This window comes from Ostrea edulis, chromosome 9 (assembly GCF_947568905.1).
Source record: "Ostrea edulis chromosome 9, xbOstEdul1.1, whole genome shotgun sequence".
Classification (NCBI taxonomy): domain Eukaryota; kingdom Metazoa; phylum Mollusca; class Bivalvia; order Ostreida; family Ostreidae; genus Ostrea; species Ostrea edulis.
The window spans coordinates 33470988-33498355 of record NC_079172.1 but is presented as its reverse complement, the minus strand read 5'-3'; the positions used below and the strand labels follow the sequence as shown (position 1 = coordinate 33498355).

The following is a 27368-nucleotide window of genomic DNA, read 5'->3' as shown; positions in this document are numbered from 1 at the left end:
TTTTTTTTATTATCATTGCTTTATTAAGAAAACAAGTTGTGATATAAAAACTACAATAAAATTTAATAATTTGTGCAGGAATTACATGTATTACAAATATATTGAATTATGTAATATGTATGTGTATATTAAACACACTCTGGACAACCCTATTTGACTATTCATTAAAATCTCAAAAAATATGTGGGATGATAGACATTTCAAAATGTTACAGGAAAAAAAACCAGTAATTGTGCAGGAGAAAGGGGGAAGGTGGATGATAAATTTCACAATCCAAGCATTTAAGCATATTGGTGAGTTAGGCATTGGATGGGAGAAGAGGATGGAGTATGGAAGATTACTCCCCCCCCCCCCCCCCCCCCCCCCCCAAATACGTAGACTTCACAAACACTGTAAGTATCAGTAGAAAGAGTCAAATTAAACATTTCAATGTGCACACAATTATTCTAAAATACGTCATCTCAATATATTCATAAGTAAAAGTAATCAATCTCCCCTTGTACAATTCGGTGATGTTTGAAATTCAATTAAGATCTCACAAACATGAAGCTGCCATTTTGTTAAAAGTGTGTATAAAAATCCTGTGAATCACAGTAAACCAACGTCTGTGATTGGACAGGCGAGATCACATGATCGTCTTACATCGTGCTATTTCCCTTTGAACGTAACAGTGATGCTGAAGGATTCCTTGAAGACCTTTTGTGCTCGTTTTTTATGTGGATTGTCCACCTCATCTCGAGTCAAGTATAACCTGCAATTATTATTATCTTGCCTCCAATTTGTTTCATATAACATGAATAAAAGAATGTTGTAATCAAACACTAGCATAGTTTTTCAAAGGGGGCACCCAGGAAAAACAAATAGACAAGCAAAGAAAAATAAATAAATAAAAAACCCACCCTTCTTGTCAGCGTGCCACAACTGGCTCATCCCCTCTAGTTCTACATGACTGATAATACAGAGATTGTTGTACATCAGAACTTCCAGACTATCAGCTGATGGACTATTAACAGTTTGATTTCTCTGTTGAATGAGCTTACCTGTTTTTCTCAATGAAGGCCGTATGAAACCAGAAGTAGAACGCACATTTATCATACACCTTGGGAATGTTTTTCTGTGGAAGTGAAAGATAACGAAATTATCAATCTCATAACCCCTAAAAAACGCAAAATTAAGATCAAGGAAAACACGAGACCCCTGGATACACCAGAGGTACGATCAGGGGCCTAGGAGGAGTAAGCATCCCCTGTCGACCGGTCACACTCATCGTAAGCCCTATATCTTGATAAGGTAAACGGAGCAACCCACAGTCAATAGAACGACCTAACAATTGGTATGAAACACGATAAACAGCATTTAACCCAATGATAGGTTGTATTGGCAAAATAGATCTTATAACGATCATAGCATTTGCAAACTGGTGACTTTAAATGAGACTGTTGAAACCTCTGTAACATCAACTTGTTTGTCGGTGATTAAAAAAACCTGATCATACGCATAACAAGCTCTTGCGAATCAAATCAGTTGAGAGACATAAACAGCATGAGCAGGTGATAATGGAATAAAATTGCGTTAGACTTACAGATGTGGATATAAAACGACACTTGACATCTTCCACCAAAGCGGGACACTGAAGGAGAGAGACGTCGATGTAATCTTCCTCCTTGGAATGTGTCAACTGTAAAATTAAAACGCAAGGTTTGTAAAATATACAGAACTGTCAAATTATAACTCAAGGCTTGTCAAAAATACAGAACTGTAAAATTATAACTCAAGGTTCGTCAAAAATACAGAACTGTAAAATTATAACTCAAGGGTTGTAAAATATACGGAACTGTCAAATTATAATTCAAGGCTTGTCAAAAATACAGAACTGTAAAATCATACCTCAAGGTTTGTCAAAAATACAGCACTGTGAAATCATAACTAAAGGTTTGTCAAAAATACAGAACTGTGAAATAATTACTCAAGGTTTGTCAATAATACAGAACTGTGAAATCATAACTCAAGGTTCGTCAAAAATACAGATATGATTAATGCCATAGTCACCACTCCTCCTTCCCTTAACAAATCACCCAAACCTACAATTCATTGACTTTTGCTTCAAGTCATCTATTCATTCAACGTCACTATGATATACAATCTGTTCATGCTTTCTCTCATTCCATTGATTTATGTTTAGTATCGTTCACCATTCTTCTCCTACCCTTCTGTTGACCTACCTGAACATGATCTGGGTTACGGAATGCCCATTCTTCTCCTACCCTTCTGTTGACCTACCTGAACATGATCTGGGTTACGGAATGCCCATTCTCCACTACGTTTGCTTCCCAGCCACACCTGAAGACTCAGGTCTGACCCATCACCTTTACCCACACCTTAGAAAAACAAAAAGAAGCCACATGTTATAATTAAAGCAACAGATGACCAACCTATCATACAAACGTCTCCATATGAGTGAAAAATTCTCGAGTGAGACGTTAAGCAAGATACAATCAATCAATACTATCCAAATTAATCAGTTTTTGGTTTTTTCAAAGGTTTTCATTTACATGCATGTCTAAATGTAAATCCCTGGAGAAAAAATAATAATAAAATGATTCTTCATCTCAAGCTATAGAACCGTACTTCGCTCTAAGAGATATTTGGTAATAATTTATGTTAAGATTACTAATATGTTTTGTATTTTATGGCTGTATCCGAAAATCGAGTAATTTTGGTGTCGGGAATAATTAGCGGATTTTTAAAAAAGTAGTTTAAATTCAAATCAATTTCATTTAACAAGTGTAGGCTTATCATTTTATATGAATAGAAGTTTTGGGGAAATTTCTTTACCCGCTTATAAAATTCACATCTCCAGTGCGCCAATTACCCGATATACGGTAGTTTTAAAGAAAGAATCTCGCCACAAATGTAAAGTATTAGCTATGACTTGGCTTGAAATTCTTTCCAGCCTTATGGAGAATAAGTCCACATTGGGAAAAGTTTACAGACATAAAGACAGACAGTCGCTACCAATCTTCAGTCAGATAATACTGGTTGAGATGACATAGGAAAACATATTATAAACAAAACATTTCACTGAAACAGATTCTAAAATCAAACAGACAGACTCTATTCAAGGATATGATTTGTTTAATGAACAAAATTGGTAAGTGGGTGGGGCTTATATATCATAACTGTCACTCATATCAGCATAGTGGTTATAAGGGTACTCACTTCAGAAGGTTCGATTTTATTTTATTTCAGCGCCATGTCAAACTCCCAACACTCTAAATCTTGCCAAGAGCCCGGCATTTGATGTGAAAATCATGTGACTTTCAGATGTGACATTACAAGAGGAGGTTCTGTATTTTGTATTTTGGTGTCGGGAATAATTAGCGGATTTTTAAAAAAAGTAGTTTAAATTCAAATCAATTTCATTTAACAAGTGTAGGCTTATCATTTTATATGAATAGAAGTTTTGGGGAAATTTCTTTACCCGCTTATAAAATTCACATGGGGTGGACATTTAGCAGGATAAAGAACCTACACTACTGCCACCTAGAGTGACATGCGTCAAATTTTGTGGACGATACCTACAGTTGTTTACGCCTCTCTATGAGTGAAAATTCTGGATTGCGATGTAAACCCCCCCCCCACCCCCAAAAAACCCACAAACAATTTAAATAGCATGCATAACAGTCAGATCAAACTTTGATAGGAGGAGCTCATCTAAATTATAGATACCAAAGTTATAAATACTGAGAGTCAGAAATAAAACAAATAATCAAAGTTCCAATAAACTAAACTAATCTAATCGTACCTTTAATGGCTGTGATTCGAATTGAGGAGATTCGAAGTTTCCGAATGGGAGGGAGATTTCCACCAAGATCCCACTTCACTTTTTCGTAATACTCAACATACCGACTCTACAAATATGATGCCTTTGTGATACTGGAAATGTCCTGTTCACAGTGATACTATCTAGAGTCAACCTGCTTATCATGGAAAATGTTAAAATTAAGATTCCTTAAATGGTGCTATCAAATTAACACATGGAGCATGAAAACTGTATAACGAGTTTGATTTATAGTCAGAATAACCTTTCTATTTATCCTCCATCTCACCTGACTGGGGGTCTCTCACTTGACTAGGGGGTCTCACCTGACTGGGTGTGTTTATGTCTGTCTCACCTTACTGTGGGTCTCACCTGACTGTAGGTATCACCTGACTGGGGGGTCTTACCAGACTGGTTGTTTATGTCTGACTCACCTTACTGGGTGCGTTTATGTCTGTCTCACCTGACTGTGGGTCTCACCTGACTGTAGATCTCACCTGACTGGGGGGGGGGGGGGTTCTTACCAGACTGGTTGTTTATGTCTCACCTGACTGGGGGTCTCAACTCCCTGGAACATGCTTCCTTTGTGTCTGTCTGTGCGTCGCTCTCCAAAGTAGCTCAGGCTTTCCTGTAGAAAAACAAGGTTCGTGCATTTATAGTAAATATATGATTAAATATAACCACATGAGCTTTAACAGGATGTACAACATGATACCAGAAAACATTTCATGACAGCTATTTACGAATTTTCCTATGAGTATTTGAAGACAATTTAAAATAACTTACTGAGTATATTTAGAATTTCTATCGCCAGTATAGGAGGTTTCCTCAATTCTTTTGAATATACATGCATATAAAAATTATAAATTATTTAATTGAACTGGCTGCATGCTATGAACTTGGAACTACTGAAAACTTCAAGATATGGAGTATAACTTCGGTCAATGTTATACGGAAGGTTAAAGTTTGAATAAAGTATAACTTCGGTCAATGTTAAACGGAAGGTCAAGGTTAAAATAAAACGATCATGATTCTCATGTTCTCACCAAGGTATATCTGTACATGCAGACTCATTAGGTTAATCAGAAATCAGGTATATGCCATCAGTGATGGAGAGAGGAACGAAACGTAATCAACCGTGGGTTTCCGACGATGGTTATATGCATGATACAAAGAAGCACATTGTAAAGGTCATACTTAATGAAGATCAAGATGGATGAGCCTTTACCATTGTTTGTTCAAACAACTCGTCATGAATGAAACAATTGTTTTTAACTTAGCTTATTCAAACAGCTCGTTGTGGGTGAAACACTCGTCTTTACCTGAGCTTGTTCAAACAGCTCGTTGTGGATGAGCCACGTACAAATCATGGTCCCTGTTCGGCCCTTTCCTCCTTTACAATGGACAGCGATAATGTTGTTTTCATTTGCCTTCAACCACTCCTTGATGTCTGAGCAAAAGTTGATCATGTCCCTTGTAAATGTCAAGCAAACAAATGTTGAGCAAGACAAGAAACAGATGAGCTTAAGGAGGTATACTACAGCGATATAATGACTGACTTCCTTTCAAAACATAAATGAAATTATAAATATCAACTATATATGTCTATTCTATTGCCTGTCTGGGTAGCTCCGTAGGTTAACGTGTCGACTGCTGAACTGTAGATAGCAGATTAGAGTCCAGCAGGGATTTTTTATTTTTATTCAAATTATTTTCTAATAAAACTGCATTTTGATTTGAAAACTTTCACTTTCAAAATGTTGTTGTACATATCGTCCACTTTTCATCCATATCAGATTTCTCTGGTGCAGTATTCCTCCTTAATGTAGCTCGCTTGTTAGCTGATATCACAATAGAAAATTTTCCTCGCATAATAAGCGAGAAAGTGTGTGTGTGTGTGTGTGTGTGTGTGTGTGTGTGTGTGTGGACAAATACGTAGCTTATGATTATATTCAATATCTGATTGAATGAATTCTATTTACAATCCCCAAACAAGAAATGTTTGTAAAACATATACACCCACATGGTGAAAAATTAAAAGGGGTTATGCACGTGCATCATTTAATTGACTCAAAATAGTGAGTCCACAATATATTCTTATGTTCAGAGTGAATTGTCCCTTGACCTTTGACCATGTGACCTAAAAATCAATAAGGGTCATTTACTTTTTAGGATGTAGTCCAGTGTATCAAGTTTAGTGTCAATCAAGCAAATGATTCTTGAAATATAGGAGACAAACTATTACTATGTCCAGTTTGACCCTTGATCTTTCACCCAAAATTAAGAGGGGTCATCTACTCCTTAGGATGTACCACTGTACCAAGTTTGATTTCTGTCAAGCAATGGGATCTCAAGATATTGAGAGGACAATATCTTCGTATGTCCAGAGTGGTTTGACCCTTGACTTTTGACCCTGTGACCTCAAAATCAATAGGGGCCATCTACTCCTTATGATGTACCATTGTATCAAGTTTGATGTTTGTCAACAAAAAGGTTCTTAGAATATTGAGCGGAGAGTATCTTCACATGTCCAGTTTGACACTTGACCATGTGACCTCAAAATCAACAAGGGTCATCATCCATAACGGCTAATTTAAGACGTGTGTCTTAGTTTCTGACTTTACAAGGCATGATTTTGTAGACATACTGAAAAATAAATATTGTTGAATTTTCAGATTCCATGAAATTATCGAAAGATAAACTCCTGAATTTATTATCGGAATCGGACGACTCGCTCAGAAAATCGGCATTCTCCACAGATTATACAGTAATCAACGATGAAAAAGTGAAGATAACGGACAGTGATCAATTTCATAACTCTCACAAGGAATACAAAATAAAGAGTTAGGCACACACGGACCCCTGGATAAACCAGAGGTCAGGTGTCTAGTAGGAGTAAGCATCCCCTGTCGACCGGTCACACCCGCCGTGAGCCCTATATTTCGAACGGGCAAACGGAGCAATCCGCAACCAAAACTCAGTATGCAAAGAAAACAGCCTGACAATTGTCATGAAACATGCCAGACAGCTTTTGACCCAATCACAGGCGGTATTGGAAAACTAGATTGTTATAACGACTATATACAATTCTAAACAGTCCATAATAGTTTTATTATCCTGAAGAATCTAAACGTTAAAAAAACTATCATACTTTTATTGACTTGTACCATGTATCTTTTCTATTTAAAACCTCAACAAATTCGTAATAACTTCTCTGCAGAAAATTCTGATAACTATTCAATAGTTTTCGAGGGCTGAAATCAATGTTACTCTCATGTAACTATATACATTAGTTTGTTTTACACTCAATGTCATACATTTATTAAATATATATATATGTTAAACGAAAGCAAAACATTGAGGTTTGAGAAAGTTAAACAAGAGAAAGCTTTCAATTGTGACTTCACAGTAGAATGACGCAAAACTATAACGTCAAACGTAAACATTTCGTAACATATTTCAAGACAAAAACGTAAACATGAAATGAAATGCAAAATTGCATTAGAATGGAAATATTTTTCTTCTCATTTCTTATTTGTGACCGTTAATGTTGACGCTGAAGTTTATGATTAACGATCCCGCATATTTTCAATTATTCTTTAGTAGAGCTTTCTCGCGTGTGCCATTAAAAGTTGTCTTCTAAAGGGAGACAACACAGTTGTCACCCGCGCGTGAGGGAGACATCACGAATTGTCTCCCTCCACGTGACCAGCCCTCGACCAATGAAATTGACTGTAATATTCTGAAGGATAATAATAGAATTTGCAAAATGCTGACTTTACATGAGACTGTTGAAACTTCTGTAACATCAACTTGTTTGTCAATAGCAATGGAATATTATCAAATTGAAAGATTTATTCTGTTGATAGCAATGAACATACGTTCCAAAGGACTTGCTCCTCCTAGCAACCTGGTCCTGCCTCTGGTATGTCCATCAGCCCGTGTTTGCCCAAACCCTTATTTTGAATTCCTTATAGGAGTATGAGATTGATTACTGTTCGTTGTCTTCACCCATATATATCCGTAGAACCAACCAGTTGGTAAATAGCCCTCTAGAGCTAATGTTGTATTGTTTTAACTATGTCCAACTTTAATTAAAAATCAGTTGATTTGAGATCCAACCTTATAGAAAGCAAACCCAAAGAAAACCTAGTGTGTAAATAAATATACAATATTTAAAATATTTTTATCTTTTTCATCAGGTTTGTAATCATAATCAATGGATTGCATATTGATATTCAAAATTGTTAGTAAAACAACATACTATCATTATACCTTGTAAATGTGCAGTGCCAAAGTAATAACACATTTCATTCAACTGCCGGTATTCGCACGCTGTATAGTGCTATCTTCGAAGGATTTATTGTTTAAGTAGCATTAAATCTGCACCGTTTAGAAATTATTATCATTCTTTCTTATTTTGAATCTAGTACATTTTCAGTTGATCCAAATATCTACAAAATTATTACATCAAATCAGAATTTCTGCATCGTCGTTCATCGAATAAAAATCGAAATTTCTGCAATGATATAAATACTCTGGAGCTTGGTTTTTCTTCATTGTACCAAATACTCATTACAATCATCACGTGTGAAAACGAAATTTTACCTTTAAAAATATAGCTAGAATTTAGTAATTTTGATTAAATAATTATTGAGTTGCCAAACGTCACCAACTTGATCTTCTCTCTCCACTTACTTCAGGCGTGGAACATTATGGTCATCCACTAGAACTTTCTCCACTCTGTTATGAAAGACATTTCGGTCGTACGTCAATTCACCTGAAATGAAAGAATAAATACTTTGAAATTAAATTTTTCCTTATTTTGTGATTTGAAAGGTTCTAAAGTTGCGAAATGTTAAGAATGAGGTAATAAAAAATGTTAGCATGTCCAAATTTCTGTACTGACATCAGTAAGCTGTAAAACGCTACTCATTTCATCAATCTTATCTCTATCCTTACATGTACAAACAGTGAAACGCTACTCACTTCATGAAAGGTGAATATAACGAACAGTGATCAATCTCATAAGTCCTATAAGCAATACAAAATAGAGAGTTGGACAAACACGGACCCCTGGACACACCAGAGGTGGGATCAGGTACCTAGAAGGAGTAAGCATCCCCTGTCGACTACAGGCAATTGCATCGCTTGGGGTCGAATTTATTATTAAAAAAGTAAATTCGACCCCAAGCGATGCAATTGCCTGTGGTGTCGACCGGTCACACCCGCCGTGAGCCCTATATCTTGATCAAGTAAACGGAGTTACAGCATTTGACCCAATGATAGGTTGTATTGGCAAACTAGATGTTATAACTACCATAGCAATTGCGAAATGTTGAGTTTAAACGAGAAAGCCCTGCACCATCAACTTGTTTGTCAATAGTCTGCTTCGATTTAATAACTAACCATACACAGCTCTTGCGTGTCGAATTAGTTCAGATTAGATACAAACACCATACCGGGTATGCAGATGATAATGGAATATTGCTACATAAACATGGGAAGTTTACGATGGAGAAGCTGAAATCATCCCGTTTATCATAAAATGGAGTTGTTATTTGGCCGTTGATATCTATTTTCAATAAAATATCCAAGTCTGAAGCAGAAGTGGACGACTCTATGGTGTCTTTTATTTCGAATTCACAGGGATATATCGAATCGACATATGATTATGAAAATTGTTATGTTAATAGATAAAACATCGCCGATATATTTAAGGGTCGCATAAATCTTCATCTCTTCACTGATCAACAGCAAAACACTACTTACTACATAAATCTTAATATTTGTCCTTACAAACAGTAAAACGCTACTCACTACACAAATCTTAATCTCTATCCTTACAAACAGTAAAACATTACTCACTTCACAAATCTTTTAAATTTCTATCCTTACAAACTGTAAAACACTACTCACTACACAAATCTTAATCTCTATCCTTACAAACAGTAAAACTCTACTCACTACACACATCTTAATCTCTATTCTTACAAACAATAAAACACTACTCACTACACAAATCTTAATCTCTATCCTTACAAACAGTAAAACACTACTCACTACACACATCTTAATCTCTATCCTTACAAACAATAAAACACTACTCACTACACAAATCTTAATCTCTATCCTTACAAACAGTAAAACACTACTCACTACACAAATCTTAATCTCTATTCTTATAAACTGTAAAACTCTACTCACTACACAAATCTTACTCTCTATCCTTACAAACAGTAAAACACTACTCACTACACAAATCTTAATCTCTATTGTTATAAACTGTAAAACTCTACTCACTACACAAATCTTATTCTCTATCCTTACAAACAGTAAAACACTACTCACTACACAAATCTTAATCTCTATCCTTACAAACAGTAAAACACTACTCACTTCACAAATCTTTTAAATTTCTATCCTTACAAACAGTAAAACTCTACTCACTACACAAATCTTAATCTCTATCCTTACAAACAGTAAAACACTACTCACTACACAAATCTTAATCTCTATCCTTACAAACAATAAAACACTATTCACTTAACAAATCTTAATCTCTATCCTTACAAACAGTAAAACCCTACTCACTACACAAATCTTACTCTCTATCCTTACAAACAGTACAACTCTACTCACTACACACATCTTATTCTCTATCCTTACAAACAGTAAAACTCTACTCACTACACACATCTTAATCTCTATTCTTACAAACAATAAAACACTACTCACTACACAAATCTTAATCTCTATCCTTACAAACAGTAAAACACTACTCACTACACACATCTTAATCTCTATCCTTACAAACAATAAAACACTACTCACTACACAAATCTTATTCTCTATCCTTACAAACAGTAAAACATTACTCACTACTCAAATCTTAATATCTGTCCTTACAAACAGCAAAACACTACTCACTACACAAATTTTAATCTCTATTCTTACAAACAATAAAACACTATTCACTTAACAAATCTTAATCTCTATCCTTACAAACAGTAAAACACTACTCACTACACACATCTTAATCTCTATCCTTACAAACAATAAAACACTATTCACTTAACAAATCTTAATCTCTATCCTTACAAACAATAAAACCCTACTCACTACACACATCTTAATCTCTATTCTTATAAACTGTAAAACACTACTCACTACACAAATCTTAATCTCTATCCTTACAAACAGTAAAACACTACTCACTACACACATCTTAATCTCTATCCTTACAAACAGTAAAACACTACTCACTACACAAATCATAATCTCTATCCTTACAAACAGTAAAACACTACTCACTACACGCATCTTATTCTCTATCCTTACAAACAATAAAACACTATACTATTCACTTAACAAATCTTAATCTCTATCCTTACAAACAGTAAAACACTACTCACTACACAAATCTTAATATCTATCCTTACAAACAGTAAAACACTACTCACTACACAAATCTTAATCTCTATCCTTACAAACAGTAAAACACTACTCACTACACAAATCTTAATCTCTATTCTTATAAACTGTAAAACTCTACTCACTACACAAATCCTACTCTCTATCCTTACAAACAGTAAAACACTACTCACTACACACATCTTAATCTCTATTGTTATAAACTGTAAAACTCTACTCGCTACACAAATCTTAATCTCTATCCTTACAAACAGTAAAACACTACTCACTACACAAATCTTAATCTCTATCCTTACAAACAATAAAACACTATTCACTTAACAAATCTTAATCTCTATCCTTACAAACAGTAAAACACTACTCACTACACAAATCTTAATATCTATCCTTACAAACAGTAAAACACTACTCACTACACAAATCATAATCTCTATCCTTACAAACAGTAAAACACTACTCACTACACAAATCTTAATCTCTATCCTTACAAACAATAAAACACTATTCACTTAACAAATCTTAATCTCTATCCTTACAAACAGTAAAACACTACTCACTACACAAATCTTAATCTCTATCCTTACAAACAGTAAAACACTACTCACTACACAAATCTTAATCTCTATTCTTATAAACTGTAAAACTCTACTCACTACACAAATCCTACTCTCTATCCTTACAAACAGTAAAACACTACTCACTACACACATCTTAATCTCTATTGTTATAAACTGTAAAACTCTACTCACTACACAAATCTTATTCTCTATCCTTACAAACAGTAAAACACTACTCACTACACAAATCTTAATCTCTATCCTTACAAACAATAAAACACTACTCACTTAACAAATCTTAATCTCTATCCTTACAAACAGTAAAACACTACTCACTACACAAATCTTAATCTCTATCCTTACAAACAGTAAAACACTACTCACTACACAAATCATAATCTCTATCCTTACAAACAGTAAAACACTACTCACTACACAAATCTTAATCTCTATCCTTACAAACAATAAAACACTATTCACTTAACAAATCTTAATCTCTATCCTTACAAACAGTAAAACACTACTCACTACACAAATCTTAATCTCTATCCTTACAAACAGTAAAACACTACTCACTACACAAATCTTAATCTCTATCCTTATAAACTGTAAAACTCTACTCACTACACAAATCTTACTCTCTATCCTTACAAACAGTAAAACACTACTCACTACACAAATCTTAATCTCTATCCTTACAAACAGTAAAACACAACTCACTTCACACATCTTAATCTCTATCCTTACAAACAGTAAAACACTACTCACTACACAAATCATAATCTCTATCCTTACAAACAGTAAAATATTACTCACTACACAAATCTTAATCTCTATCCTTACAAACAATAAAATATTACTCACTACACAAATCTTAATCTCTATCCTTACAAACAATAAAACACTACTCACTACACAAATCTTAATCTCTATCCTTACAAACAGTAAAACACTACTCACTACACAAATCTTAATCTCTATCCTTACAAACAATAAAACACTATTCACTTAACAAATCTTAATCTCTATCCTTACAAACTGTAAAACACTATTCACTTAACAAATCTTAATCTCTATCCTTACAAACTGTAAAACACTACTCACTTCACAAATCTTAATCTCTATTCTTATAAACTGTAAAACTCTACTCACTACACAAATCTTACTCTCTATCCTTACAAACTGTAAAACACTACTCACTTCACAAATCTTAATAATAGTAAGACGCTACTCACTACATATTATTAAATCTTAATCTCTATACTTGTGAACAGTAAAACATTACTTACTACACAAGTCGTAGACTTTGTAATGGTCAGAATGCTTCTTATCCAAAAACTTCCCCACCTTCTGTCAAAAAGATTATAGTTATGACATGTGCTTCACATTAAACTACCACTCGTGTTTATTCTCTAATAATGAAATTCAAAGTCGACAGTGTTCACCCCATATGCTAACCTCTCAATGAGTGGAGTTTAAGAGTTTGTTCGATGGTTATTGAAAGAATGTACAGAGATTAAATGGTCTGTTTTGAACTTACTTTGATTGGATTTCTGTACAAAGATCGCATGCCCGTTGATGGGAAAGACATAGCAATCACTCGCTCTGAAAAAAAGTACTTGAATATCAAATTACAAGAGCAAACCCATACCGTCTAGTACTTCAGTCTCATCTCGCTAGGTCAGTACGATATAGAGAAGCAGGATTGTAACATAACCAGCTAAACTATACTTAGCTAAGTGTCGCGTATCTGTGATATACCTAGATAACTACATACCATTATATTGTAGCTATGTTACAATCTCTATGTGATAAATAGCATATCATATTGTAGCTATGTCACAAATACGTGATACATTTCTCATTATATTGTAGCTATGTCACAAATACGTGATAAATGGCATATCATATTGTAGCTATGTCACAAATACGTGATACATTTCTTATTATATTGTAGCTATGTCACAAATACGTGATAAATGGCATATCATATTGTAGCTATGTCACAAATACGTGATACATTTCTTATTATATTGTAGCTATGTCACAAATACGTGATACATTTCTCATTATATTGTAGCTATGTCACAAATACGTGATAAATGGCATATCATATTGTAGCTATGTCACAAATACGTGATACATTTCTTATTATATTGTAGCTATGTCACAAATACGTGATACATTTCTCATTATATTGTAGCTATGTCACAAATACGTGATACATTTCTCATTATATTGTAGCTATGTCACAAATACGTGATAAATGGCTTATTATATTGTAGCTGTGTGATAGATACGTGATAAATAGCTTATTATATTGTAGCTCTGTCACAAATACGTGATACATTTCTCATTACATGTATATTGTAGTTATGTCACAAATACATGATAAATATCTTATCATATTGTAGCTATGTCACAAATACGTGATAAATGGCTTACTGTATTGTAGCTATATCATAAATAGTTTATCATATTGTAGTTATGTCATAAATATGTGATGAATTTCCTATCATATTGTAGCTATGTCATAAAAACGTGATGAATAGCTTATTATATTGTATCTATATCATAAATAGCTTATCATATTGTAGCTATGTCACAAATATGTGATAAATTTCTTATTATATTGTAGCTATGTTACAAATACGTAATACAGGACTTATTATAGTGTGGGTATGTTACAAATAAGTTATGCATCTTATTATGATATCTACATATGTATGTTCAGTAAAATATTCAAATCTTAAGTAGATGTAGAAGACCGTGGTTCTACACCCCCCCCCCTCCGAAGTTCACTGGGATAAATAACATGCAATAATGAGGCTTTATCATAAATACGTGATACATAGCTTATCATAGAGGCTATGTTACAAATACGTATGCAGCTTATTGTGTTTATGTTATAAATACGTGACATATTTGTAACATAACCAGATTAAAGATAGATACATGTAACGTATCTATAACATAACCACACTATAGATAGATAGATGTAACGTATTTATAGATATCCCACCTCTGGTGTGTCCAGGGGTCCGTGTTTGCCCAACTATCTATTTTGTATTGCTTGTAGGAGTTATGAGATTGATCACTGTTCGTTATCTTCACCTTGCATGTAACGTATTTATAACATAACCACACTATAGATAGATAGATGTGACGTATTTATAACATAACCACACTATAGATAGATGTGACGTATTTATAACATAACCACACTATAGATAGATAGATGTAACGTATTTATAACATAACCAGACTATAGATAGATAGATGTAACGTATTTATAACATAACCACACTACAGATAGATAGACGTAACGTATCTATAACATAACCACACTATAGATAGATAGATGTAACGTATTTATAACATAACCACACTATAGATAGATGTAACGTATTTATAACATAACCACACTATAGATAGATAGATGTAACGTATTTATAACATAACCACACTATAGATAGATAGATGTGACGTATTTATAACATAACCACACTATAGATAGATAGATGTAACGTATTTATAACATAACCACACTATAGATAGATAGATGTAACGTATTTATAACATAACCACACTATAGATAGATGTAACGTATTTATAACATAACCACACTATAGATAGATAGATGTAACGTATTTATAACATAACCACACTATAGATAGATAGATGTAACGCATTTATAACATAACCACACTATAGATAGATAGATGTAACGTATTTATAACATAACCAGACTATAGATAGATAGATGTAACGTATTTATAACATAACCAGACTATAGATAGATAGATGTAACGTATTTATAACATAACCACACTATAGATAGATAGATGTAACGTATTTATAACATAACCACACTATAGATAGATATATGTAACGTATTTATAACATAACCACACTACAGATAGATAGACGTAACGTATCTATAACATAACCACACTATAGATAGATGTGACGTATTTATAACATAATCAGACTATAGATAGATAGATGTAACGTATTTATAACATAACCACACTATAGATAGATGTGACGTATTTATAACATAACCACACTATAGATAGATGTGACGTATTTATAACATAATCAGACTATAGATAGATAGATGTAACGTATTTATAACATAACCACACTATAGATAGATGTGACATATTTATAACATAAACACACTATAGATAGATGTGAGGTATTTATAACATAACCACACTATAGATAGATAGATGTGACGTATTTATAACATAACCAGACTATAGATAGATAGATGTAACGTATTTATAACATAAACACACTATAGATAGATGTGACGTATTTATAACATAATCAGACTATAGATAGATAGGTGTGACGTATTTATAACATAACCACACTATAGATAGATGTGACGTATCTATAACATAACCAGACTATAGATAGATAGATGTGACGTATCTATAACATAACCAGACTATAGATAGATAGATGTGACGTATCTATAACATAACCACACTATAGATAGATAGATGTGACGTATTTATAACATAACCACACTATAGATAGATAGATGTGACGTATTTATAACATAACCACACTATAGATAGATTATAACATAATCAGACTATAGATAGATAGATGTGACGTATTTATAACATAATCAGACTATAGATAGATAGATGTGACGTATCTATAACATAACCAGACTAAAGATAGATGTAACGTATTTATAACGTAACCAGACTATAGATAGATGTGACGTATTTATAACATAACCACACTATAGATAGATGTGACGTATTTATAACATAACCAGACTATAGATAGATGTGACGTATTTATAACATAACCACACTATAGATAGATAGAGGTGACGTATTTATAACATAACCAGACTATAGATAGATATGACGTATTTATAACATAACCAGACTATAGATAGATGTGACGTATCTATAACATAACCACACTATAGATAGATAGATGTGACGTATCTATAACATAACCAGACTATAGATAAATATGACGTATTTATAACATAACCAGACTATAGATAGATGTGACGTATCTATAACATAACCACACTATAGATATATAGATGTGACGTATCTATAACATAACCAGACTATAGATAAATATGACGTATTTATAACATAACCAGACTATAGATAGATGTGACGTATCTATAACATAACCACACTATAGATAGATGGATGTGACGTATCTATAACATAACCACACTATAGATAGATAGATGTAACGTATTTATAACATAACCACACTATAGATAGATGTGACGTATTTATAACATAACCACACTATAGATAGATAGATGTGACGTATTTATAACATAACCACACTATAGATAGATAGATGTGACGTATTTATAACATAATCAGACTATAGATAGATAGATGTGACGTATTTATAACATAACCACACTATAGATAGATAGATGTAACGTATTTATAACATAACCACACTATAGATAGATAGATGTAACGTATTTATAACATAACCACACTATAGATAGATGTAACGTATTTATAACATAATCAGACTATAGATAGATAGATGTAACGTATTTATAACATAACCACACTATAGATAGATGTAACGTATTTATAACATAATCAGACTATAGATAGATAAATGTAACGTATTTATAACATAACCACACTATAGATAGATTATAACATAATCAGACTATAGATAGATAGATGTAACGTATTTATAGCATAACCAGACTATAGATAGATAGATGTAACGTATTTATAGCATAACCACACTATAGATAGATAGATGTAACGTATTCATAACATAACCACACTATAGATAGATTATAACATAATCAGACTATAGATAGATAGAGGTGACGTATTTATAACATAGCCACACTAACAGACTAAGGCTGGTGTTACGTACCTGTGATGTAACACAGGTCAAGGTCAAATCCCTCCTTCTTGTATCTCCTTTTGTTTTGGGACACGACCCGCCTTGTAGCCTTCTTAAATTGTCGATACTGAGAAAACATGATGTATATACCACGAATTCCTCTAATGATTCGCACTCCTCGTCCAATCACGCCCAACCTAAATCATCATTATCATCATCTCTACCATTTTCATCAATCATCAACATTGTTATCATCATCTAAATCTTCAATCATCTTCATAATCATCATTATCATTACCCCACGACAAACTATATTTTCAACAGCCTCATTACACCATGGTCTTTATCAATCCATGCACATGGAGCTATAGCCCGTTTGGGCCCGAACTCCATAAATGTTATCATAGAGTTCGGGTACAATAGGGCTTATCCCCATATCTTTTATTTATTCATTCTTTTATTTTCCACAATCCGGAAGACAAGCCCCTGTGACCAATCGGAACACCTCGAATGTCTCGCGCACTCGAGTGCGCGAGACATTCGAGGAGTTCCGATTGCCCCTGTGACTGAATGCGGACACTTCATAACTTTAATACCTAAGACAACATTGGGTTTGCCGTATCCGCAATGTCACACAGCTGCACATGTGTAATCTTATATATATATATATATATATATATATATTCATTTATTTCCAAGAGCCTACTCTATAACAATTTTAAAATAACTAACTAATATAATAGGGCAGCTGCCAGGGATGGGGCCCTGACTAAGCTCCCTTTTCTTTTTAAAAATGTTTCAATAAGGCTTGTATTTTTATATTTTTTTTTTTTTGTTTGTTTCGTTACAAGCGCCCCCCCCCCCCCCTTTTTTTTTTTTACTGCGCTTTGTGAAGACTGTACTAGTTAAACCAATTACAGTTGGCAATCCGGATTTGGAATTTAAAAAGTAGTAGGGTCGATGCGTAAAATTAGGGTCGATCGGGTTACCGGAAACACACATTTTTTTTCTTGCCTAATTTACAGTGAAAATAATTTGTATACACAGTACTACATATCCTCCGTATTCTGAGTGTGTAACCAACAGTAAAGATACTAGTAAATATAGTACACACTTCCCTAGACACCGAGTGTGTAATCTAGCGTGAAGATAAATATTGTACACACTTCCCTAGACACCGAGTGTGTAATCTAGCGTGAAGATAAATATAGTACACACTTCCCTAGACACCGAGTGTGTAATCTAGCGTGAAGATAAATATTGTACACACTTCCCTAGACACCGAGTGTGTAATCTAGCGTGAAGATAAATATTGTAAACACCTCCCTAGACACCGAGTGTGTAATCTAGCGTGAAGATAAATATTGTACACACTTCCCTAGACACCGAGTGTGTAATCCAGCGTGAAGATAAATATTGTACACACTTCCCTAGACACCGAGTGTGTAATCTAGCGTGAAGATAAATATTGTACACACTTCCCTAGACACCGAGTGTGTAATCTAGCGTGAAGATAAATATTGTACACACTTCCCTAGACACCGAGTGTGTAATCTAGCGTGAAGATGAATATAGTACACACTTCCCTAGACACCGAGTGTGTAATCTAGCGTGAAGATAAATATTGTACACACTTTCCTAGACACCGAGTGTGTAATCTAGCGTGAAGATAAATATTGTACACACTTCCCTAGACACCGAGTGTGTAATCTAGCGTGAAGATAAATATTGTACACACCTCCCTAGACACCGAGTGTGTAATCTAGCGTGAAGATAAATATTGTAAACACCTCCCTAGACACCGAGTGTGTAATCTAGCGTGAAGATAAATATAGTACACACTTCCCTAGACACCGAGTGTGTAATCTAGCGTGAAGATGAATATTGTAAACACCTCCCTAGACACCGAGTGTGTAATCTAGCGTGAAGATAAATATTGTAAACACCTCCCTAGACACCGAGTGTGTAATCTAGCGTGAAGATAAATATTGTAAACACCTCCCTAGACACCGAGTGTGTAATCTAGCGTGAAGATGAATATTGTACACACCTCCCTAGACACCGAGTGTGTAATCTAGCGTGAAGATAAATATTGTACACACTTCCCTAGACACCGAGTGTGTAATCTAGCGTGAAGATAAATATTGTACACACTTCCCTAGACACCGAGTGTGTGATCTAAAGTGAAGATGAATATTGTAAACACCTCCCTAGACACCGAGTGTGTAATCTAGCGTGAAGATAAATATTGTAAACACCTCCCTAGACACCGAGTGTGTAATCTAGCGTGAAGATAAATATTGTAAACACCTCCCTAGACACCGAGTGTGTAATCTAGCGTGAAGATAAATATAGTACACACTTCCCTAGACACCGAGTGTGTAATCTAGCGTGAAGATAAATATTGTACACACCTCCCTAGACACCGAGTGTGTGATCTAGCGTGAAGATAAATATTGTACACACTTCCCTAGACACCGAGTGTGTGATCTAGCGTGAAGATAAATATTGTACACACTTCCCTAGACACCGAGTGTGTGATTTATAGTGAAGATAAATAATGTACACACCTTCCGTAGCCGCTGAGTGTATAATCAATGATGAAAGTGACGAATACAATAATCATATCTAGGATATCAGCCCAGTGACGGAAAAAGTAATCTCTGAAATCAAGAAAGATGCAGGAGTTATTGCTTAGAAATGTTAACGTAAACTGTCACAATTATCGTCCAGCTTGTCACATTCAAACTGGTAAATACCTAAGATACAGTTTATTCCGAATATATTGAAATTCAGGGGACGTATCTGCATTGTACATTATATCTAAAGTTCAATATATCCTATGTCTAACTATATAAATGATATTACAGGGGGTTTATATTTACTTCATTATGATAGATAGTTCAATATAAGTGGTGTAGACTGTATTTGTAGATGTATGGAAGTTTTTAAATCAATGCACTACAAAAGTAACATACAAGACAAAATTTAGAAGTCCTATGACCTGAAATAAATGACCTTGGTTGTGGTCAGGTTACACCTTAATGGCATTATGAAAATCAGCGTTAAGAGTTGAGAATAATTACATGCAGATGTGCATATTTAGGGTTAATGTGTTCTGGTCCAAAGAACAAGTTTGTCTCTCACTAAAATGACCTTAACATTATCTAAACAAAACGACCTTGTGTCAGGCTTAGCATAGATCCTTATGTCATATACAGCCTTGGTTTTAAGAATGAGAATCTTGAATTGTGTTTCTCCCTTGTGAAGATATTTCCTGGACAAGATTAGCGACCAGTCTTTTTCTGCGTGACATTGTCCAAATGACCTTGGGATAGGGGTGAAAACACACAGGCAACCTCTGTATAAAGTGTGATACAGAACGTCTGCTCTATTAACATAATCTGCATGTGAATTAATCATGAACTGGGACCAGAACACAAAATGACGACATAAGCAACCCTTGTGTGTCAAACATGGACATATTACTAAATTACTAGTATTTTTTCCAGTTTTCAAATGTATATAAATCATAACTTTCTATAAAATTTGAACAAATCAATCAGAAATACACTGTACCAGGAGCACATCAGCAGTAGCAGAGATATCTATGGACATGGCGATTCCAGAAAGGACAACCACGACACCAACAACCCATAATATAGGCAATATTGGAGTAGAGGACGGTCATTCTATCTAGACAGTCTAAATGTGATGTCATGAAGAACAATTCACAAAGGCGATTAACAGGCACCATTCTTACCCTTTGTAAAAGATCCTAAACATGATTTCTACTGTGAAGTAGGTTATGATAATGCGGCTGCAGAGCTCTAGCTCTGCATGATGGTGCGCCGCTGAGCCAGCTACCAGATCTGTCACCACGATGGAAATGTCCACCAGAATCAGGAGAATCGTAAACACGTGAAAGGCAATGTGATCCATTACCCTGCCCACCATGTAGCGCGCTCTCCTGTCAAAAGAGACAGGGAAAATGTTGGAAAGAATTGGAGAGATGAATGATGGATGGATTCTCTAACATAATAATGATTGATTGAATGTGATTTTATGACCAGTGTACATTAAAAAAAAAACCACTTTCAAAGCATCCCCCGGCATTACTTTTTTTAAAAAAATTGAGATTTCGCTTCACAGCCGGTGGTGCTTGAAAAGAACATTCGGTATGATTGTAGACCACTGTACGCGGCTAGTGTCGTCTCAATAAGTGCATGATATAAACTAGTATACAGAATCTCATACAATCAATCAATTCTCATGTGAATGCATGGTTACTACTTGTAATTTACCCTGACTTAGAGTTGGGAAAATTAAAGGCGGGGTCTTGGGTCTCCTCCAGGATAAATCTATCGTGAGGTGGCTCTTCATCATCATCATCTTCATCATCATCATCATCATCATCCAAGTCATCTTCTATACCTTTGCCCATCAGGATAAACACATCCGCTGCTACACCAGGAGTCTCGTTTTCGTTTCTCGCCACTTCTATGTCTATCGTCTGACTCTGCTGCATACTGCTGCCCTGAGAATATTCCCCGAGATTGTTCTCCGTGTCCACAATGTCCACCGTAACTGAGGTCATCCCCAGTTCTTTATCAATTATTGATAGAGTTTACAAACCTGAAAGAGAAACATGTATTGATCAGAAGAAGAAAAAACTGCATCCAAAATTCTTTAATTTTATCGGCGTTCAGTGACAGAATGGTGACACACAAAAACCCAAACTTCCGAATCATCAGACAGGTTCCTGAAGGTATTCCGATCAATCTAAACCCGGCACATTCAAGAGAAACAAATCAAAGATGGATGCCTGCTATCAGATTCACACACGTCTCATTGGAAATAAGTAACCAAGGCGACAGACATTTCAAAAAGTGTGTGCAAGTATGTTTTTCGAATTGAATAACGTGCGCGGATCTATGATTTTGTGGGTTTGTTTTTTGTTTGTTTTTTTGCCATTTGCAAAGTAATCCTACGGGTGTTTCAATAATTGCTCATTTATGTACATGTACCATGATGTTTTGATGCAAAAGTTAGAATTAATAGAATATAAAGTATTTCAAAATTGATTCCAAGGAAACGCACAGAAATTAAACAAATCATAATAACAGTGCGATCGATATCTTTTATTCAAAGATGAAAACAAAAGATACCATTTTAAATACCCATTTTATAAAAAGGCATTTTAAAATATTATAAGTTATACTTATACTATGATACTTGTGTGACTTATAAATATGACACGCCGATTTTACGTTTATTCCTCTCTAAAGATATCTCATGAATTTTGTAAGATATCTTACAAAGGTTAATGATAAGACAACTTCTAAAGTTTATGAGAATTAGATATCTTATATCCTTTGTGAAATATCTTATTGATAGTGTATACATGTAAGATATGAGATATCTTATATTGATTTCTTTACAAGATATATCACTAAATATAAGAGATATTGTATATAGTATATAAGGTATCTCATAAACTTTATGAGATATCTTATCCACTTTTTGATATATAGGATATCTCATAAACTTTATGAAAATCTTAAGATAACCTTTATAAGATATCTCATAACTTTATAAGAAATTTTATAACTTTTATAGAATATCTTATCAAAGAAAGTTTAAGATATCTCATTTATGTTATAAGATATCTTGAATATGTTTTAAAAACATCTCATAAACTTTACAAGATATCTTATATATTTATAATATATCTCATTCGTGAATTTTCATAAGATACCTTATAAACTTCAGAAAGTATCATATGAATTTGTTTTATAAGATGTCTTATAAAACATATTAGATATATTGCATGTATTACAAGACATCTCATAAAGTTTATGAAATATCTTATAAAGATTCATTTATAAGATATCTCATATGATGTATAGTATATCTTATAAAGTTAATGATAATAACAACAAATTCTTTTATTTTGACAGGATAGCACAATTAGTACAAATGACTAGTTTACATTGTGGTCCTGTATAAAACATATTCACAGACAGATAAATGAGAGAATAGAAAAATAGATAACATAATATAGAATATATACATAAAATATACACACGATATCACTGGGGGGGGGGGGGGGGGGGGGGGGGGATAAACATATACATCATATCTATATATCACTTATTTGAGTAATAATGCTGCAAATATGCTGATTTAAAAGATGTAATAGAACCACAGCTTCTGACAGACTCGGGCAACTGATTCCATAAAATTGTGGAGGATACTTTAAAAGACCGTTTATAATATTCAGTTCGAACTTTTGGTAAATATGAAATGCCACTATCGCTACTTCTTGTTGTTCTGGAACTAACTTGGCTGACAAAACTAAAAACGTTCATATATTCTGGTGTCATGTTATTAAGAACCTTAAAAGCAAGCACTGGTTTTCTATATACAAAATAATCATGAACAGGCATCCATTTAAGAACACTAAAAATATCAGCTGTAGAAGTCTGAGTTACTTTCACCTTCAATATAATTCTGGCTGCCTTTTTCTGTAATTTAAAAAGTCTGTCAATAAAAACCCTGTTTTTGGCTGAGCACCAAACTGTGCAACAATAATTAAAATGAGGAAATATAACAGTATTATAAAATTTCAATAATGCTGCATTTGACATAAAAGTTTGCAGACGACGTAAAATGCATACTGAGTATTTTCTGTGAAAGTTTCTTGCATAAAGAATCAATGTGTACAGACCAGGTTAGACATTCATCTATTTGTACACCAAGAAGTTTGGCCGTTTTAACAGTATCTAAAACAATATCTCCTACTTTGATACACAGTTTTGGTGCAGTGCCAATCAATATACATTGTTTTCTCTAAATTCATCGTAACTTTATTACTTTCCATCCATTTCACAGAGTTTAAAAGATCATCATGTAACCTTTGCTCAATAACATCAATAGATTGATGTGAAACATCCTGAGATATGTCATCTGCATATATAGAGACATTTGAGTGGTTTAGGCATTTAGGATAATCGTTAACAAATAAAATGAAGAACAATGGACCCAATATGGACCCCTGAGGCAATCCTATTGTACATCTTTTTCATCTGACAAAACACTTTTCCATCTAACACATTGTGATCTTCCGTTAAGATAAGACTGAAACCATTTAAAAGAATTTTGACAAATACCAAATGATAAAAGCTTGTGTAACAATACCTGGTGAGTGTCAAAGGCTTTACTAAGATCAATAAAAAGAACACCTGTTAATTTTCCACTATCTATATTAATTAACCATTTATCAATAATGTTATGAAGTGCTGTTTCGCAAGAATGTTTTGGTCTAAAACCGGATTGATGTTCCGTTAAAAGATTGTTTTTATCCAAATACTCGTACAATTAGTTAAAAACATGCCTTTCTATAATTTTGCTCACGATTGCTAAAACTGACACGGGTCGATAATTATTCACCATAAAATTGTCACCAAATTTATAAAGAGGGGTAACTAGCTTTTTTCTCATAAAGTTTATGAGATATTTTATAAAACATATAAGATATCTTCTATTTTTTATAAGATATCTCATAAACTTTACAAGATATATTATTTAATATGCAAAATATCTTATAAAGTTTATGAGATATCTTATATATATTTTTTAGATATCTTATAACTGTAAATTATATGAGATATCTTCTAATATTTGTTAGATATCTTATTAAAAATAGAAGATATATCACAAATTATATAAGATTGATTGATTGTATATTGTTTAACGTCCCTCTTGAGAATCTTTCACTCATACATGTATAAAGATGTCATCATAACCGGTGAAGGGCTGCACAATTTAGGCCTTTGCTCGGCCTAGAGCAGGGAGGGATCTTTATCGTGCCACACCTGCTGTGACACGGGGCCTCGGTTTTATCCAAATTTAGTCGCCTTTACAAGCAATGGGGTGCTGAGGACCTAGTATTCTAACTCGGATACCCACGGATCTAAATTATATAAGATATCTTTAGAGAGAAATAAATATGTCGTGTCATATACAAATGTATGAAATACCACTCAAATATCTAAATACAGTGCTGCAATATGGAAATTTTAAATGCACGAATAAATTTCATCGTCGCAAGCCCCCTTCCCTTTCAAAGGGGAGAGGAGCGTACGTTTCAGCAGTGGTTTGTCACGATGGAAAAAATCTATGCTGACTGCAATGTGTCATTTTTCTTGATAAAGGCAATGACCTATTTAAGAACCTATCCCTCATATAATTCTAGCTTGAAACCTTTTCATTGAACATAAATAGAGACAATGCCCGATAAATTAAATTTTAAAGAAAACTTACTTTATGATATAGATATGTGATTGAAATATTCACACACACCCCATATGTCATGCATTCAAACAATTTCCCTGATCTTTATTGCAAGATCGCATTCACAGCTCGCCCTAAACGTGTGTGAGTATCAAATATTAAACATTTCAACACCTGGATATATATATATATAGACACTGCATGACTACAAATTGCTATCTATCGCGGACTCCATTGTTGGCATCAATCGTCGATACCTCATCACCTATCACCACTGTATTTTGTATTTCTTGTCCCTGTTGATGTTAAACAAATATTATAATAATTGTAATATTTCTGTTAGGCCCCCGGTGGTGACTATATGTGTGTACAATCATTATATTTTCTCGAAAAGAATAAACTCGATGCATTTTTAAATCCGACATTGACCGTGTCCATACTCACGATTTATTGAGAAATCTTATACTATCGTGTTGTTATCGATATTTAGTTCGTTTACCACTCTATACACCGTTATGTCACAGATTAAATCCGCTCGGGACTCTACATTTATTTACAGACTTAACTAAGAACATGTGTAGTTTCTGGCTGTCTAAGGGGAGGACCGAAATTGTGGCAGAACAATTAGTAAATGCCTCTGCGAGTTTATATCTTATTAGTGGATTTTAAATAAATGCATGGGGTGGGATTCTTTCAAAAAGACATCCCGACAACAGCACCCCAACGGGGTTAAAATTACTTAACAAAGTTAGTGCATGCAAATTTTACAACACACCTTAGATCCGCCAATCCGAGAGAAGTACGTATAAAATATATTTATAGGCATCACGCTGTTTATAAGGAATCTGACCATGGTATATATATATATTAACCTCAGAGAGAGAGAGAGAGAGAGAGAGAGAGAGAGAGAGAGTGTGTGTGGTATATATATATTAACCTCAGAGAGAGAGAGAGAGAGAGAGAGAGAGAGAGAGAGAGAGGTATATATATATTAACCTCAGAGAGAGAGTGGTATATATATATTAACCTCAGAGAGAGAGAGAGAGAGAGAGAGAGAGAGAGAGAGAGAGAGAGAGGGGGTATATATATATTAACCTCAGAGAGAGAGAGAGAGAGAGAGAGAGAGAGAGAGAGAGAGTGGTAAATATATATTAACCTCAGAGAGAGAGAGAGAGAGAGAGTGGTATATATATATTAACCTCAGAGAGAGAGAGAGAGAGAGAGAGAGAGAGGTAGAGGTATATATATATTAACCTCAGAGAGAGAGAGAGAGAGAGAGAGAGAGAGAGAGAGAGAGGTATATATATATTAACCTCAGAGAGAGAGAGAGAGAGAGAGAGAGAGAGAGAGAGAGAGAGCACATGCCATATACCTTGTTAGTA

At 34.1% G+C, this 27368-nt stretch overlaps 1 protein-coding gene across 5 annotated transcripts; it reads right to left on the bottom strand.

Moving 5' to 3' along the window:
- Positions 1-26517, bottom strand: LOC125658782 (phosphatidylinositol 3,4,5-trisphosphate 3-phosphatase TPTE2-like). 5 transcript variants are annotated; one of them, XM_048890198.2, is made up of 15 exons: positions 26431-26517; positions 21996-22326; positions 21455-21661; positions 20262-20354; positions 17722-17888; positions 13352-13416; positions 13101-13161; positions 8519-8600; positions 5143-5293; positions 4368-4448; positions 3806-3911; positions 2281-2378; positions 1583-1678; positions 1041-1114; positions 1-751 (listed from the first exon to the last, which is right to left on the bottom strand). In XM_048890198.2, the coding sequence occupies exons 2-15, from the start codon at positions 22286-22288 to the stop codon at positions 649-651; spliced, it is 1677 nt and encodes a 558-aa protein (XP_048746155.2). In that variant the 5' UTR covers positions 22289-22326; positions 26431-26517; the 3' UTR covers positions 1-648. The 5 variants fall into 5 exon arrangements, with proteins under 5 accessions (XP_048746155.2, XP_048746150.2, XP_048746156.2 ...); XM_048890193.2 differs by lacking the exon at positions 26431-26517 and adding an exon at positions 22420-22558; XM_048890199.2 differs by lacking the exon at positions 26431-26517 and having other exon boundaries at positions 13101-13158; positions 21996-22564.
- Positions 26518-27368: the final 851 nt, after the last annotated feature.